General features: G+C 40.6%; 1 protein-coding gene across 1 annotated transcript; it reads right to left on the bottom strand.

Moving 5' to 3' along the window:
* Positions 1-15,697: 15,697 nt before the first annotated feature.
* On the bottom strand, positions 15,698-16,246 carry LOC137647889 (golgin subfamily A member 6-like protein 7). The gene has a single exon (XM_068380843.1). It carries the CDS (start codon positions 16,244-16,246, stop codon positions 15,698-15,700), a length of 549 nt encoding a protein of 182 aa, XP_068236944.1.
* Positions 16,247-16,745: the final 499 nt, after the last annotated feature.

Here is a 16,745-nt window from a genome sequence, read left to right on the forward strand (position 1 = left end):
GGTTAATCAGCAATTATACAAGTATAAGAAGTGGATAACCAACAAATAAGCATAATGATCATAGTAAGCAGAAAAATTGTTTCATCTGAAAGGAAAGAACATAAGCGCCAATTTTAAATTTTGAGATATTAAAATCATAAAAGTCTGTCATACTATTCAATCACACTGGCGTTGGAAACGCTTGGCAAACGTGTCTGCACTTATTCTTGGTTCACCTTTGTTTATGGAACAGTCAACGAGGACACCTTAGTCACCTAACACTTAGTCTGTAAAACAGTCCGTGACTACACACCCACCCTTGAATTAATCGTCCAAATTAAATTCACTGATCCTTGCAGAGTTAAACAGTAGGTTTGACGACATTACCCACTGCTACCACAGACCTCTTCAGTTGCTCCACTTGCATCGCATAGTGTCTAAAGAATACTCTGGAAGACTTCCAGCCAGTGTATGAGTGAAGATGTTCGAAATCCATGTTATTAAAGAAATTTATGGACGAGGCAACTTTTCTTGGGTCGTGACCTACGGGTGTACTATCTGTATCTGCTCTGCAAATAAAATAGGTGATTTTTGCCCTTACTTGTTTCAGAGATAAATTTGAACCTGATGTTTCTCCCTTAAACAGCTGACCTCCCTTAAAGTCTGAAGTTCTACGAAGATAGACCTTTAGGCATTCCACTGGACTTAGAGATGCCTCTTCTTTCAGAGGGAAGATTCTCCAGGGACCCTACCTGTTGGTGGGTAGCTCGTTCTTGGTAAGAAATGTTGGGTCCGGAAAAAGGTTTAGTTCTCCCACATCTAAAAACTGAACAAGACCTTCCTCTCTCGAGAGGGCTAATATTTCACTAACTGTAGCCCCCGAAGTGAGTGCAAACAGAAATATAACTTTTTGGGTCAAATCCTTTAAAGCACACTCCTCATTGTTCATCAGCGAAGCAAAATGAAGAACCTTATCCAGAGACCATGAAATGGGTTTCGGAGGTGCTGAAGGTCTGAGCCTAGCACAGGCCTTCGGAATTTTGTTAAAAATGTCGTTAGAGAGGTCGACCTGGAAGGCATATAGAATAGGTCTTGTCAAGGCGGACTTACACGTTGATATTGTGTTGGCTGCCAAGCCTTGACCATGGAGGTGGATGAGGAATGATAAGCAGAAGTCCGTCGAGATCTTTTGTGGATTCTTCGCCTTGACAAAGGACACCTACTTCCTCCATGATGACTCATATTGTCTTCTGGTGGATTTGGACTTATATTCCTCTAAAAAGTCTATACTGTCTCTTGATATCCCGAAACGTTTTCTCACTGCTAGGGAGAGAAAATTATGAGCTGCAGGTTTCGGGTTTTCTGTGGTGAAACGCAGACAGTCGACTTCTGAACTCGCTGAGTCAAAACTGGATCCGGTAGCGGTAGAAACTTCAGCTGTAGCTCTAATGCCAAAGGGAACCATACGCTGTTCGGCCACTTGTGAGCCTCTACTGCCGCTATTCCCTTGAAAGATCTAAGTTTGTTGAGGACCCTCAATAGAAGGTTGTGAGGAGGGAACAGGTAAATCTTGGACCATCTGTTCCAGTCGAGGGACATAGCGTCCACTGCTTCCGCTAGGGGATCCTCGTACGGGGACACGTAGAGAGGTAACTTTTCATTGTCTTTTGTCGCAAAGAGGTCTATCTGCAGTTCTGGGACTTGGCTCAAGATGAAAGAGAATGATCCTGCGTCTAGGGACCATTCTGACTCTATCGGCGTAAGCCTGGATACAGCGTTCGCTGTCACATTGCTGACTCCTTGAAGGTGAACTCCTGACAAGTGCCATCTCTTCTTCTCCGCTAGCCAGAAGATGGCCAGCATCACTTGGTTGATATGAGGTGACCTCGATCCTTGTCGATTCAGGCATCTCACTATCACCTCGCTCTCTAGTACCAATCTTATGTGGATCGAGTGGCGAGGGGAGACTTTCTTCAAAGTAAGAAGTACTGCCATGTCTTCCAGAAAGTTTATGTGAAATTTCTTGAATAAGTAGGACCAGGTTCCTTGGGCCTTCTTCCGGTGAGAAGGACCTCCCCATCCCTCCTTCGAGGCGTCTGTATGAATAGTCATAGAGGGGGAGTTGGCTGGAGTAGCACCGATTTCTTCAGTTGTTTGGCTTTGGACCACGGCTTGAGAAGCGTTCCCAGACGAGTCGGTATTGGTCTTATCAGATCTTTTCGCGCGTTTGATGCATATTTCCTCCAAACTCTGGTTGCATCCTTTAGCTGTGCCCTTAGCACTGGGTCTGTTACCGAGGCAAACTGGAGAGAGCCCAGCACTCTCTCCTGTTCGTGTCTTGATATCCTTTTGGAATCCAGAAGTCTCTTGACAGAACCTGCTATTTCCTTCCTCTTCTTTACAGGGATGGAAAGTTGGTGTGACAGTAAGTCCCAGTGGATTCCTAAACACTGAAACTTTTGAGATGGAGAAAGCCGAGACTTTTTTGTGTACATCTTGAAACCTAGATGTACCAGTAACTGGATCACCTGTTGGGAAGCTTGCATGCACTCTGTCTTGGATGCTGCCCACACCAGCCAGTCGTCCAGGTAGGCCACTACTTAGATTCCCTTTAGGCGTAATTGTTTGAGAGCTGCGTTCACCAGCTTCGTGAAGATCCTTGGGGCTATGTTTAGCCCAAATGGCATGGCTCTGAAGGCGTAGAGTCTTCGTTGTAGCTTGAATCCTAGGTAGGAGGAGAGTTGACGATTGATTGGAATGTGCCAATAAGCGTCTGACAAGTCTATGGAGACGGTAAATGCCCGCTTGTGTAGTAAGGCCCTTATGTGTTGCAGTGTTAGCATCTTGAACTTGTAGTTTACTATGAACTTGTTGAATGGCGATAAGTCCAGAATAACTCTGAGTTTTTCTGAGTCCTTCTTTGGAACACAAAACAGCATTCCTTGGAACTTGATGGACTTTACCCTTCGGATTACTCTTTTCTCCAAGACTTCTCGAATGTATTCTTCCAGAACAGGGGTAGAGTGTTGGAAAAATTGTGGGAACGGAAGTGGAGTGCGGTACCAGCTCCAACCCAGTCCATTCTTGATTAGGCTGTGGACCCAGGGATCGAAGGTCCAACGATCCCGAAAAAGATGAAGTCTCCCTCCTACCGGAAGCATTTCACTTCTGCTGCTGTTGACCTGAGGCCTTGCTTCCTTGACTGCGTCCTTCCCTGAACCCCCTTCCCCTTGAGGGGCGTCTAGATGAACCTCTGGCTGATCCTCTAGCTCTTGCACGAAAGGTAGTAGATTTCCCTTCGAATGCTGGGTTAAATGCCGGAGACTTTGTTGTCACGGCTTGGGGTACCCACTGGTATGTGGTCGGGGTTTGTGCCATCATCTGCAGAACTGCGGTCAAAAGAAGTTGCTGCTGTTGCTGCCTGTATGGCTTAGCTGGCCGAGAGGGTAGCCTAGGCTTCTTAGTCTACCTCTTTGGTTGGGGACCCTCATCCGGGGAAGACTTTCTTTTAAGAGATAGGCCCCACTTCTGGAGAAGGTTTCTATTTTCTGCGGCGGCCTTATCCACTACCTCTTTGACCGCTTCACTAGGGAAGAGGTCTTTACCCCAAATGCAGGAGGAGATTAATTTCCTTGGTTTGTGTCTCACTGCAGCAGAGGCGAACACAAACTCCCTACAAGCTCTCCTAGCTTTGACGAAGCTGTAAAGGTCCTTCGTCACTGTGGCCAGATGTGTTCTGGCCACTACCATAAAAATCTCTAGAGCCTTGGGGTCACTTGCCATCGTCTCTAGAGTCGTTTGCAGAGACATTGAAGTGGCAAGTCTTTCTCTTGTCTCTTGCTCCCTACACAAGAGAAAATCAGACAGTTTCGGGAGGTCTTCACCGAAGTGACGTCCAGCAATATTGGCCTCCAACTTCCCGACTGAGAAGGTAAGATTGACGTCCTTCCAGTCTTTCTAGTCCATGGGTAAGGCCAAGGACAGGGGTTTACACTCCTCCAAGGAGGGACATGGTTTACCTGCCTCAACCGCTTTCAGAACAGCCTTAAACCCCTTTTCCATAAAGGGGAAGGCTCTAGTAGGAGAGGCCACAAATGAAGGATGCTTCTTATTCAAAGCAGGTACCTTTGAATTTGTGAAGCCCCTCTCCTTCAGTGAGCTTAACAGTAAAGCTTGTGCTTTAGTGTGATAAAAAACTATGACCTCCTTCAGCTCCGTTTCTTCCTTTGAGGCTGGCTCCTTCCTAAGATGGACATAGCAGTCCGGGTACGACTCCTTGCTGGGCCAGAATTCCACCTCCACAAGGGAGACTGTGCCCAATCTCTCCGAAATGATGATCTTTCCCGTCGTCATAAGCATGTACTCGGCATACCTCCAAGGAATGGCATCCGAGCACAAGGGAAGGTTCTTCACATTGAGCTTCTTCTGGGGCCCATGTGATGCTGCAAGTCTTCGCATCTCCAACTTCATTGCAGCTGCCTTCTCATTATTTTATTTCTGCATCTGCTGGATCATTCCAACGATGGAAGAAAGAGTCCTTCCCAGATCCTTTGGGATAGCAGACGATGTTGATGGAACAGGTTCAGGGGCCTGAAGCAGAGTAGCCGACTCGTCGTCGAATTCTTCCTCTTCATTGTCTGGAGCCTGGGTCAGCTCCTCTTCCTGGTCTTCTGCCAGAAGTTCTTTTTCGGTGTACTCGGACACCTCAGACATCCTATCATCCATTTGGATGTCTTATAGGGCGTCCGAGACTTCAGAATCCACCGGAATCTGAACCAGAGGTATCTCTGCTTGAGGATGGGGAGTCACTGCATCCGTTGATGCCTTGAGGAAAAGGTAAGCCCTCATCTTCTCTCTTGGAAGATAGGAGCCAGAAGTATTCTTCTGGAAGCCCCTCATCCAGGTTCAAAGCTTTTCCCTCGCTGCGTCCCTTGACTCCGCCGACTTAGGGGCGTCAAACGCCTCGGTAATCAGGTTAGTGCAAATTGTACATACCTGCGGGTCCCAATACCAGAGATCACCTCCTGCACAAATCATGTCCGCAGAAGTTCTTGCTATGGACGTTGCAGAACAAACTCCTACACTTCAGATGGTCATCCTGTAAAGAGAAGATATTTCATGAGTATCAAGTGAAAAACGTATCACTTGATAATAATGTTAAGTATATATAGCTTAAAGTAACTAAGCTAGAAAGGAAAGAAGGAAAGACACACTCTTGTATTTCCTGCCCAGTCAATTGCTGTAACCTTCCCGATAATAAAATTTTATGGTTATTCTTATTCTTGAATAACCATTAGGGTATTTCCAAAGGAAAAAAATAGGTGTAGCTCACACCAATATAAGTAATTTTAATATACTGGATAGTTAATAAAAAAGAACTCACTTTCTTCATCTGTACGGTTTCACAAAAGGCTGTACAAGACAACACAAGAATGTTGCAAAAACCTAATATTATAATATATTCTATACTATAGTTTTCTCCATGCGGTATATCCTATACTGTAAAAATACTGGCTACTGTATATAATATGCCGGCCGGCACGTACCTTAAATAAGTTCCAAAGTATACTACCTTTAGACTATTGGGCAGAAGATCGCCGGTTCAAATGTGTGTACCGGCCGGCAGTATCTACCGGCAGTGTTTGCTGGCCGACAACTATAAATGTTAGCACCCGGCTGCCGGCCGCCAATTGTAGCGGCCGGCAGATCTTATGGTGTGCTTCTGTTGCCGGCCGGTAATGGTATGCTACCTATGCCAGCCGGCAGTAGAAAAGAACCAGAGAACTTCCACCTGCCCGGCTGCTGGCCACTCAGGCCGGCAGTGGGGCTCGGGTACAAACACTAGAAGAGGAATAGAATGGATGTAAGGATATAAGACGGCACTGCCTTACAGCCCGGCATTCAGAAAGAGTGAACATAAGAAAGGGGAGAATGTAAATTCAGGCTTCCTTCTATCCAATGCCGCCTGGCTCTACAGACAGACATGGATGTGAGACCAAGGGAGGTCTGGGGAACACTCTACAGAAGTTAGGCCTTTGCCGTACAGCAAGGGACTGAGTCAGCTCTACATCTTAACCTATACTAGGTACAGATGTAGAACGACGCCCAAGAGATGTAATGGCTAGGCCATTACTAAGGAAAGGGCGAGAGGGGGAAAGGGGGAAGAGGGACCTACAAACTCTGCTTTAGTAACAGATCACCCCGCAGCCAAGAAAGCTCATCCTAGCCTAGAGGGAATCATGGGAGGGAGGCCGGCAATACTTGCCATCTCCCCCAGTACTAAAACAAGGTTTGGTGTTGTTATTCACAAGGGAAAGAAGAATCTTATTCTTCAAACCGAGAATAACAACACTGGTCTAGTCTACTAGATCACTAGAAGAAGGGATCATCTCGTACAGAAACCTTCAGAAGTGGTCTACGGAGGCTAAGCCTCCTGTGTCTGCCCTTGGCCTAGCAAAGGAATCTCATTCTCTATGCTAGAAAGAAACAGATCCAGACTAAATACTCTGATGTCCTGCCCCCTCCTGAAGCCAGACTTACTGGAAACAGGAAAGAACAGAAACACCCTAATATAGTTATATCTAAATATTTATTCAGATAAACAATTAGGGTTAAGCCTGAGGCTTAAACAGAGGGAAAAGGGATTGCGCTTATTCTCCGAGGAGAAAAGAGCAACCGGGAAGTGTGCGAAAGTATACTAAGGCTCCATAGGCAAGTAGCCTAGGCGCGAAGAGAATCGATTACCTAAATCACCGAAACTCTCTCGTATACGATCTTGGAAGAAATATCAACAATATCTTTTATGTATAGAACTGCCTAAAGCTTCAATGAATTTTAAAACACTCGGAAATCTGAATATCATGCATGAACGTACTAGGGCCAACGTCTAGGCTACGAAGCCTAGCGTGGGCTAGGATCGGTAATTCACTCGCCGAAACAGCAATACTAACAGCATCATATAAAGAATTCCTATGTAAAGCTAAATAGCCAATATTATTAAAGCATAAGGGCCAGGAACCTCGCTCTGGCTAATTAAATGGATCATGCATAGCAAGCAACAGCGTCCAGGGCGCATCCGGTAGGCAACAGCTCTTGTAACGAAAATATCGCTATCAAATTATCTTAAAAAAACCAAGAGCATACATTTATACATAATAAAGATAATACTCAACTTTCCAGAGGCAGAAGAGGCTGGAGAAAGCATCATAAGGTTGAAATAATCCAATAATTACGAATAAACACAGGGAAAACACCGAGTTGTTGAGCTACGCAAAAAGAAATACAGAGGGCGCCGTCGGCGGCGCTATGTACGCACTCAAAGTAAGATAGGAAAGTTTTCTTGCCACTTTGACCCCTCGAAGTGTTAATTCTGTTCGGGGTGTAGATTGCTATGTGGCGTGTCAGGAATACGTCCTCTGATATTATGCGATATCCCTGGTTAAATTTAATTAGGGATATTCGCTCCAGGAGTTAGATTTCTGGATACCTTAAGGTAAATTCTCTGGGAATACCACCGTAGTCAAATATGCCCAAGGAAGCTACCCTATCAGAACTTCCATCAGGACGACATGGCCTGAGCCCAGTTTATATATATATATATATATATATATATATATATATATATATATATATATATATATATATATATATATATATATATATATATATATATATATATATATATATATATATATATATATATATATATATATATATATATATATATATATATATATATATATATATATATATATATATATATATATATATATATATATATATCATCTGACTGACATGAACATGGAGTAATGTGTGTGCATTGACAGGGAAAATATGACGGCACACCATTGTCGGGGACTCCATTTTCACATATATCATCCTGTGTCAGGTCTTGAACAGGAATACCATGCCGTGATGAGTGGTCCCACTAGGTCTCCAATGATTCTTCCAGGATAATGTTTTCGTTTTTTATTACGAAAATAGAGAAAATAATACTATGCGGTAGTATACTTTTAGATCCAGAGATGTTTTTATGTGTGTATGTCCAAGACACAAAGTTGCCTGAGACATTAAGTGATAAATGTCTCATAATGTCTAGGACATTTGCAATGCGATCATAAGAACTGTGATGGTAAATAGCAAATTTTAACTCTTTAGCTCTTTTTTTTTTTACATAATGGCTTATAAGCAATATGCTTGTCAATACTTTGATTCACTACTAATATAACACTTCGAATAGAATATAACAGCAAAATACTATAATATTCATGCAAATGGTAAATATTCCATTAATGTAAAATATATTTTCTTCAAACATTAGAAAATACAGTTTGATTATTTTATTATGTAAATATACTCTAAAACGCTCATAGAATATAAAACAGTACAACAATCACTAAGGTAAAGAGGTAACTAAAGATCATGTGGGAAAATAAAGAATTAGATACCAAAGAGCATCGAGTTTCTTGGTGTTACTCTTGACGAAACTCTTAGTTATAAAGAGTACATAAACCGAGAGAAAAAAGAAAAGAAAAAAAAACACAACATGTAAGAACCGGCTTAGTAAATAAGCCAATACAAGCTGGGGAGCAGATCCAGAAACTGATATTCAAACAACTTTAGCAGTCTTTTATTCTACTGCAGAATATTGTTCATCATAAGAAAAATCCAGTCACACAAAGAAAGTAATTCCAGAACGCAATAAAACTAGTCACGAGGTAGCTTTTAGGTACTGGCAGACAGGCGAAGTGGTAAATGGATATAAGTGACTTCATTCAACAAGAAAACAATCCAAAAGGTTGAGTGCAGCAATGGCACTAGAATTAAGAAAAAGAATCATCTCTTTTTCCTAAGGTCCGTATATTTTCTGCCATTCTCATTATATATCCTGTCTGTGTCCATTTCTTTCTCTTACCTGTCATTAGACTATCCTCTGCTTTAGTTTGCTTTCGTATCCATGTTGATCTATTTCTGTTTCTTAGTGTCATTCCCATCATTATTCTTTCCATGGCTCTTTGAACTGTAACTAGCTTACGTCTTAAGGCTTTAGTAAGGCTGTGAGTTTCTGATGCATATGTTAATAAGACTATCTGATTAAATACTTTTCTTTTTAGAGAAAGTGGCATTTTACTTTTCAAAATATGGTTTTATCTACCAAATGTTTTTCATCCCGTGATTATACTTCTTGCAATTTCAGTCTATTTTCCCGAGGCAAGGCTTAATATCTCTCTTAATTATGCATACTTATTAACACTTTCTAAAAGTAGGTCCTTGATTCTTACTCGTCTCTTTCTTTATTATAATTTAACATCATCATAGGTTTACTCCCAATCATTTTCAGTCCTACGTTTCTATTGTCTATTCAAATATATTTGGTAATTAATCTCTCTATTCACTAAATACAACTAGATTATCTGCAAATCTTAAATTTTTAAGGGATTCCACATTAATATTAATTCTTACGTTCTCTGATCTAGATTCTTAAAAAATTCTTACAGGCATTTTGTGGATAATATAGGAATGATGGTGTCTCCCTCTCTGAATCCTTTCTCAATCGGAATTTCCTTACTATATTTATGTAGCTTCAGGTTTGCTGTACGTCCTATAGAGATAACTTAAAGAGTTCCAAGTTCTAATATAAGATTCTTCTATTCCTTGTTTTTGAAGGGCTTTCATTACAGCTGAACCTTTGATAGAATTAAAGGTTTTCTCATAGTCTATAAAAACCCTGCATAGTGGTTTATGATAACCAGTTGACCTTTTTTTTTACTTGTTGATTAATTATATGGATAAATTATGGTCAGTTGTTGAATACCCATTTCTCAAGCCTGCACACACGCTTTATTGATTTAAATCTAGCTGTTTTTCTATCTGGCATGATATGGTTTTTGTAAACATTTTATATATTGGGAAGAGTATACTTATTGGACGATATTTTGTCTGGTCTATCATGTCGCCCTTTATATGAAGTAATATGATGCTAAAAAAAAATCCAGTTTGTATGTATAAAGTATTCTTGCACACATTTGGTGTAGTATACAGTTCAGTGAATTTTACTATCAAATAAATTGTTAGGTAATCGTTTCCAGCGGTTTTGCTTATCTTTAAGCATTTTGATTATTTTTTTTTTCAGTACTAGCTCTGATGTTTCTTTATTTTTATTGGCGAAGTTATTTCTTATATTACTATTGTGTAGAAATCCTCTGCAATTTTTAACACTCCACTTCTTTTGTGGATAATATTTCAATTTCCATCCTTTAAAGCAAACACCTGTTAGCAGTAATATATATTTTGTTGCCCATTGTCCTTATTTCATTTATTTCATCAGCAATTTATTCAGTGCTGCAAGCAAGTAATGGTATTGAATACAGATTTTTCAACTTTATTAATTAGATTCAAGTAGAAATGTACTTTTACAGACATTGGTGTGCTCTCTTCCTACTCTGAGCTTGAGTCTATTGTTACATGTTTATACACAAATCCATAAAAAGCAGGCTATTATTATCTATCCGATTCTAGAGTAGAATCTATTCAATGTATCAAGCCATTAAATCACTAAAAAGGTTTTATCTAAATTTTCATTTTCTGTCCTCGCCTATATAATATCCTCAATATATCAAAACCATTTTACATTATCTGATAATATGTTACTTAAATTCTGTACCTTCCCTGAAGTCCCTTTTCGTTTACCAATTACCTTTAACTGTCAATAATTCTGCTGCATTTGTTTCTTCTTATATTGCTTAATCAGTTTTACCATGTAAATGTACCACGCATGTTTCACAACACGCTCATACACTTTAACGTTATTTTATTCTTATTTTCTATCATACTCTACACCTCACTGTTAACACAAATTCGCCATAAGTTGAAAAAAAATCAGTTGCATTCACCTCTCCTCACAGTTACTGCCTAACGGCTCTCACGCACAATTGGAAACCAGCGGAGGACTTGCTACCTCCTGTCCTCTACACTGCTGTGCCGTACTGTTTGATGATGCCGTCCACTGAACCTGACCCTTCTATACAGGATGCCTCAATGGATGAAAGCACCACCCTTCGCCAAAGGAGAAGCTTCCGCTTGGCTTCAGTGTGCCAAAGTCCAGTTTCGCATTAAGGGCATGACTCGGTCAAGTACATTAAAGCAGATTATATCCTCCCGGCAATCCACAAGGAAATATCCCCAGAGGTCTGTGATTGGTTTTGCGAAAAGGTATAACCTAATAGCGTATGACAACATCACTATCCCAAGCTGCCCAAATTGTCAAGCTTTTTCACCGCTCTCCATATACATAAGAGGCCAAAAGGATTTTCTTGCCCTCATGAATTTACCAGTATTGCTCGCCTGTAATCTGCCACAGATGGCTCTCGTTGTTGATAGAATTAACCTCGTTCCCTTTGGGTATGGTGCCTACTGGAGCCTGTGTATGCTGCCATCAACAAATGTCAATATTTGGATCATTAAAGACTTGATGACAAAAGTCGTTGCCCTTATTGACCGCCACTTCACCACCTTCAAGACCTCCACTTCTGATGAAGAAGCCAACTATTCAAAATCCACCAAAGCTGATGTGAATTCAGTAGGACAAAGAAGCCCACTTCGTAAGATGAAGTAGCGACGTCAAAGCTGCCCACCAGCCCAATATACCATGACTTGTTCATGCCCCAACCAACGACCTCTATAGCCATTTACTGCAAAGAAATAGGCGAACTGTTGTGAGTGGTGCAAAAACCTGTAAAAAGGCCATATCCTGTGGGGGTGGCCATATCTGTCACTGACCTTTTCTTTTTACATGATGTAGATATGGGTGTGCAATATTTGGTAGACATGGGTACTTACCATTCTCTTTTGTCCAGGCCAGTCTCGAGGACACTACTTAGTCAGTTTACATCTGCTGACATCCACCTGATAGCTGCAGATGGATATGCTATACCCATCCACAGTTCTGAACCGTCACATTATTGTTTGGAAGCGACAAATATGAGTGGAAGTTTCTTGTTGCTGACGTCACAATGCAATGTCCGGTGCGGATTTCCTCTCACATTTCCTCATTCTGGTATTTGTCTCTCAACAATAATTAGTCAATTCAAGTCTGGTACTCTTTGATACCTCTTCGACCTCCCTCCCTCCCTACACTGATCTTATTCTCCATATTAACACACCCACCGATGCCTATGCCAACCACCTCATGTCATGCATTCAAGTCTTCATTCAAGAACTTCGTCAAACACCCACATTTCCCGCCAATCAGGGTATTTATCACTATATAGAGATGGTAGGTCTCCCAGTTTTTGTCAGATTCAGGTGTCTGGCACCAGACCGTTTGACAGCAATCAAATAATCGTTCTCTGAAATGGAAGAAATGAGTCTTTGCCAAAAGGACTCAAGCCCATGGTCGTCACCCTTGCACATCATCTTTAAGTAAGATGGATGTCTGCGTTCTTGTGGGAATTACAGGCATCTTGATATGTAGACAAAACCGGATCACTACTTCCTTCCAAACACCGCCAAACGTGACCTCCTACTTACACATAGCAAAGGTATTATCCATTCTTGATTTCCAGAAGGGCTATTATCTGGTACCCATAAAACTAGAAGACATCACCAAGACCGACATGTAATTACTCCAGTTTTGGCCTTCATAATGCTGGGGAAACTTTAGCACGACTTATGGATGGCATCTTGGGGAACCACCCCTTCTGTGTATGTTACATGGATGATGTGGCAGGATATTGCAACAACCTCCCCCCCTCCCACCCTTGATCACACTAACTGACAAATGTCTCCTCTGCACAAACTTTTCCTTTACATTATCATAAACTCGACTATTAGACAAAAAGGACATAGAAACACAACATGAACTTAAAACTATATTTCCTTACAAACTAAAATACTCAACATGAACCAAAAAACCCTAATAAATCTAAAATTACACCACACACCAACACTCGTTCACAGAAAGCCGAACTGTCTTTCTCGGCACACTACCACATCTTTTTCATTAACAGATTAAACTGTGTGGCAATTTGCCACAACTGCCTCGCTGATTTGGGTGATAGTTATCATCATCATCATCATCATCATCATCATCCTCATCATCAATCCAAATACACAGGCCATGTCATCAACGGTTGAGCAATCAAATAGCGCAGTCTAGATACAATCCTCTATTACAGGCCTGGTCAGCAACAATAAATCCACTTTCCAAAAAATTAATCTCTCCAAAGGAGGAATTACGGTCTGCAAAATAAAAAAAGAAAAATACTTACACACACTCCTAGCTAACTAAAGTATCGCACTATAACCAAATATAAATGATAAACTTTCTATCATTCATAATAACTCCTTGCAAAGATAAAAAGGTTGTACTCACTGTCAAAATAAACAAAACACTTCCACGCTGGTAAAGGAAACAATAATAGTAATGCAGCATTCACACTACTGCCTCTTGCTGCAGTCAAATCAAATAAGCCCTTCACCCAAGACATTCACCACTGTCGTAACCTAACAAAAAATATAAGCAAACAATATCATTTATACCGACAGTCTTTCTCACAACAAACAATCAATACACTAACTACATTTCTCTCTCTCTCTCTCTCTCTCTCTCTCTCTCTCTCTCTCTCTCTCTCTCTCTCTCTCTCTCTCTCTCTCTCTCTCTCTCTCTCTCTGGATTTGGCTAACAAAAAATAAATATAAATAAAACAAAAATTAATCATCCACACTATTCCCCACTTACTTTGTCAAATCCATCTACATTTTCACACAACCACTTACATTATTTTTTCCATTACCTAGTCGCAGTCGGGAACTGGACCTCTGCTTCGAGTAACTGGGCCTTCATATACTTTTTCATTCACTTCTTCCATATCCCTATCATTCAATGTCCTATTCCGCGTCTCATCTATATTCCTATCATCTAATATGACATGCACTATCCCATCTATCTCACTAACATCTGCCCCTAAAATCCCAATTATTTCCGTCAGCAATTCATCCATTTCATCAAAACCATTTTCTATTTTAATAAAAGATTCATTCATACTACTTATCAATCTCCTATATTTTATTCTCGCATTTATCATATCTTCTTTTACATCATCTAAGGAAAAGTCACACACTCTATAGGTATCATTCATACTCAGCCATGGTTCATCTGTAATAACACATTTATCTTCAATACTCACCTGTACATTTACACCCTTGTCATGTATATTGAGATTCCTAGATATACCCATAAATTTCCCATGCACTTTCTTCTCACTTAAAACTTTATAACTCCTCTTTTTCCTATATTTAACTAACACTAATTATTTATTTTCACCCTAACTTCTCATGAATGCTAGGTTCATACTTACTCATTTCTAAAAAATTATTCATCCCATTCTCACAAACATTGATCCTATTCCTTGCACACACACAGCAGGACTCACCCAGTTGAACCCTCTGACTAAATAGTTCTCGAACATTGTGGCTGGCCTAATCCCTTCTTCCTGCAAACCCTAGGTATATGCCCATTTACACCACATTCAGTACATTTAGCATGCTGCTCCTGGCATATCCTCGAATAATAACCATTCTTACCACAATTGCCGCAAATCACATTAGTACGATTACTCCTACATCCACTCGCTATATGCCCAGTCATACCACACCGATAGCACTTAACCACTTTCTATTTCTTAGACTCACTAATACGATGCCCTGTCTCTCCACACCCGAACAAGCACCTAGAGCCCATGTACATTCATTCTTTTTATGACCTACTTTCCCACACCTATAACAGTTCTCTTCATGGACACAACTACCTGACCTAACTCGCTGGGCACTAGCACTCCTATCTCTCCAAACCTGATTTCCTTGTCTAAACCCTTTATTTCTCCTTATAGGTATTCCCGCATTATTCGCCCTAACACTTCTATCTACTACACTATCAGCTATCCTCATTGGTCCTCTCATAACAGCATCTCTAAAACTACCAAATTCTGGCCCACTTTCCTCCATTCCAGTTCTTACACTCACAGATTTAACTTTTTTTATACACCTATCCAACTAGTAATCCTCAACTATCTCTAGTATATCATCCCATGTCAATCTCTCTTACATCCATCTTATTTTCTCCTTCCGTTTCAAATTAATAAACTCAGAAACATTCTCAGGAACCGTAGCCAAAAACTTCTTCATTAATTCCTTATTCTCAGTTATCCCTTCATCCCCATACTTCTTCCTAGCTAAAGTTTCCATCCTACGTACATACATAGAAATAGCCTCACCTACATTCATTCGAGCCTAATCAAAGTCATTTTTGCGCTTATACCTAACACTACCTGCTCAATTATTCTCTTTTTTACACTTTCATATTCAACATCCCTTACACTAATTATCACACCATACATCGTCAACAAATACCCTGTCAAATATTATCCTAACTCCCTAGCCCAAACTCTCTTACTATCACCATACTTATCCTGACAATAAATCTCCTACTCCTTGAAAAACTCGTATACATCCCTACTACTATGCTCATTGAATCTTTCACACCGATATCCCTCTCTCATGAACACAGTCTTACACACATCACGTTCATTCTCACTGCTATCATCACTGCTACCTTCCTTCTTGTTTCCTACTTCATCACTAGAATATAAAGAATCTAATTCCACATTCATACTCCTGTCCTTGATTATACTCTTCCTAGACCTTTTCTTGCTCACTACTTTCACCCATTCACGATCATGCTCGCTCTCATCTGACACTTTTTCTTCTCTTTCTTCACATCAATTTTACCTTCCTTTTCATTCTTCCTATCACATTTCTGTTCATTCTTCCTATGCATAATTCCTTTATCTTCAATCTCACTATCACTATCTTTCACATTATCATTTACTTTAGCCTTCTCTTCCACTATCAACCTATTACTTGAAGCAGAAGCAACTCCTCTGACTGCACTTTTACCCATGGACGTTTTCATTATCCCCATTACTTTCACCATCATATCTTCAATTCGTTTCCCCATTTGTTCTTCATTCTCTCGCATCCTCATCTCAACACCCTCTTCTACTCTCTCTACAGTTCCCTGAATTTCCCTCAGTCTCCTTTGCATCCCCTCATTCTCACACTTCAACCTCTCATTCTCTACTAGCAACCTCTGTTTCTCAACTATCACCTTCTGCTCCCGTTCGTTAACCAACCGCAATTCCTCCTTCAGTAACTTGTTTTGCTCTTCCATTGTTATTTCTTCAGCCTTAAATCTAAATCCTAGTCCCATCAGTCCTTCTTCCAAGAGTCCAGCTTCCTATCCCACCTTGGTAGTCCCTGTTTGGGCACCAAAATAATGCGTCGGGATGTCGCAACAACAATCCCCACACCCTTGATCATGCTAACTGAATAAGGTCTCCTCTGCACAAACTTTCCCCTTACGTTATCATAAACTGGATTCTTAAACAAAAAGGACATAGAAACACAACATAAGCTTAAAACTCTATTTCCTTACAGATTAAAATGCTTAACATATAAAAAAAAACCTAGTAAACTTAAAATTACACCGCACACCAACAATCGTTCTCAGAAATCCGAACTGTCTTTCTCGGCACACTATCACAGCTCTGTGATTAACAGAACAAACTGTGTGGCAATTTGCCACAACTGCCTCGCTGATTTGGGTGGTAGTTATCATCATCATCATCATCATCATCATCATCAATCCAAATACCCACGCCACGTCGTCAATAGTTGAGCAACCGAATAGAGCAGTCTAAATACAATCC

This window comes from Palaemon carinicauda, chromosome 10 (assembly GCF_036898095.1).
Source record: "Palaemon carinicauda isolate YSFRI2023 chromosome 10, ASM3689809v2, whole genome shotgun sequence".
In the NCBI taxonomy this organism is placed as follows: Eukaryota; Metazoa; Arthropoda; class Malacostraca; order Decapoda; family Palaemonidae; genus Palaemon; species Palaemon carinicauda.

Bases quoted from the DNA above. Each gene is read 5' to 3' on its own strand.
- LOC137647889 (XM_068380843.1), bottom strand. From the start codon at position 16,246: ATGGGACTAGGATTTAGATTTAAGGCTGAAGAAATAACAATGGAAGAG.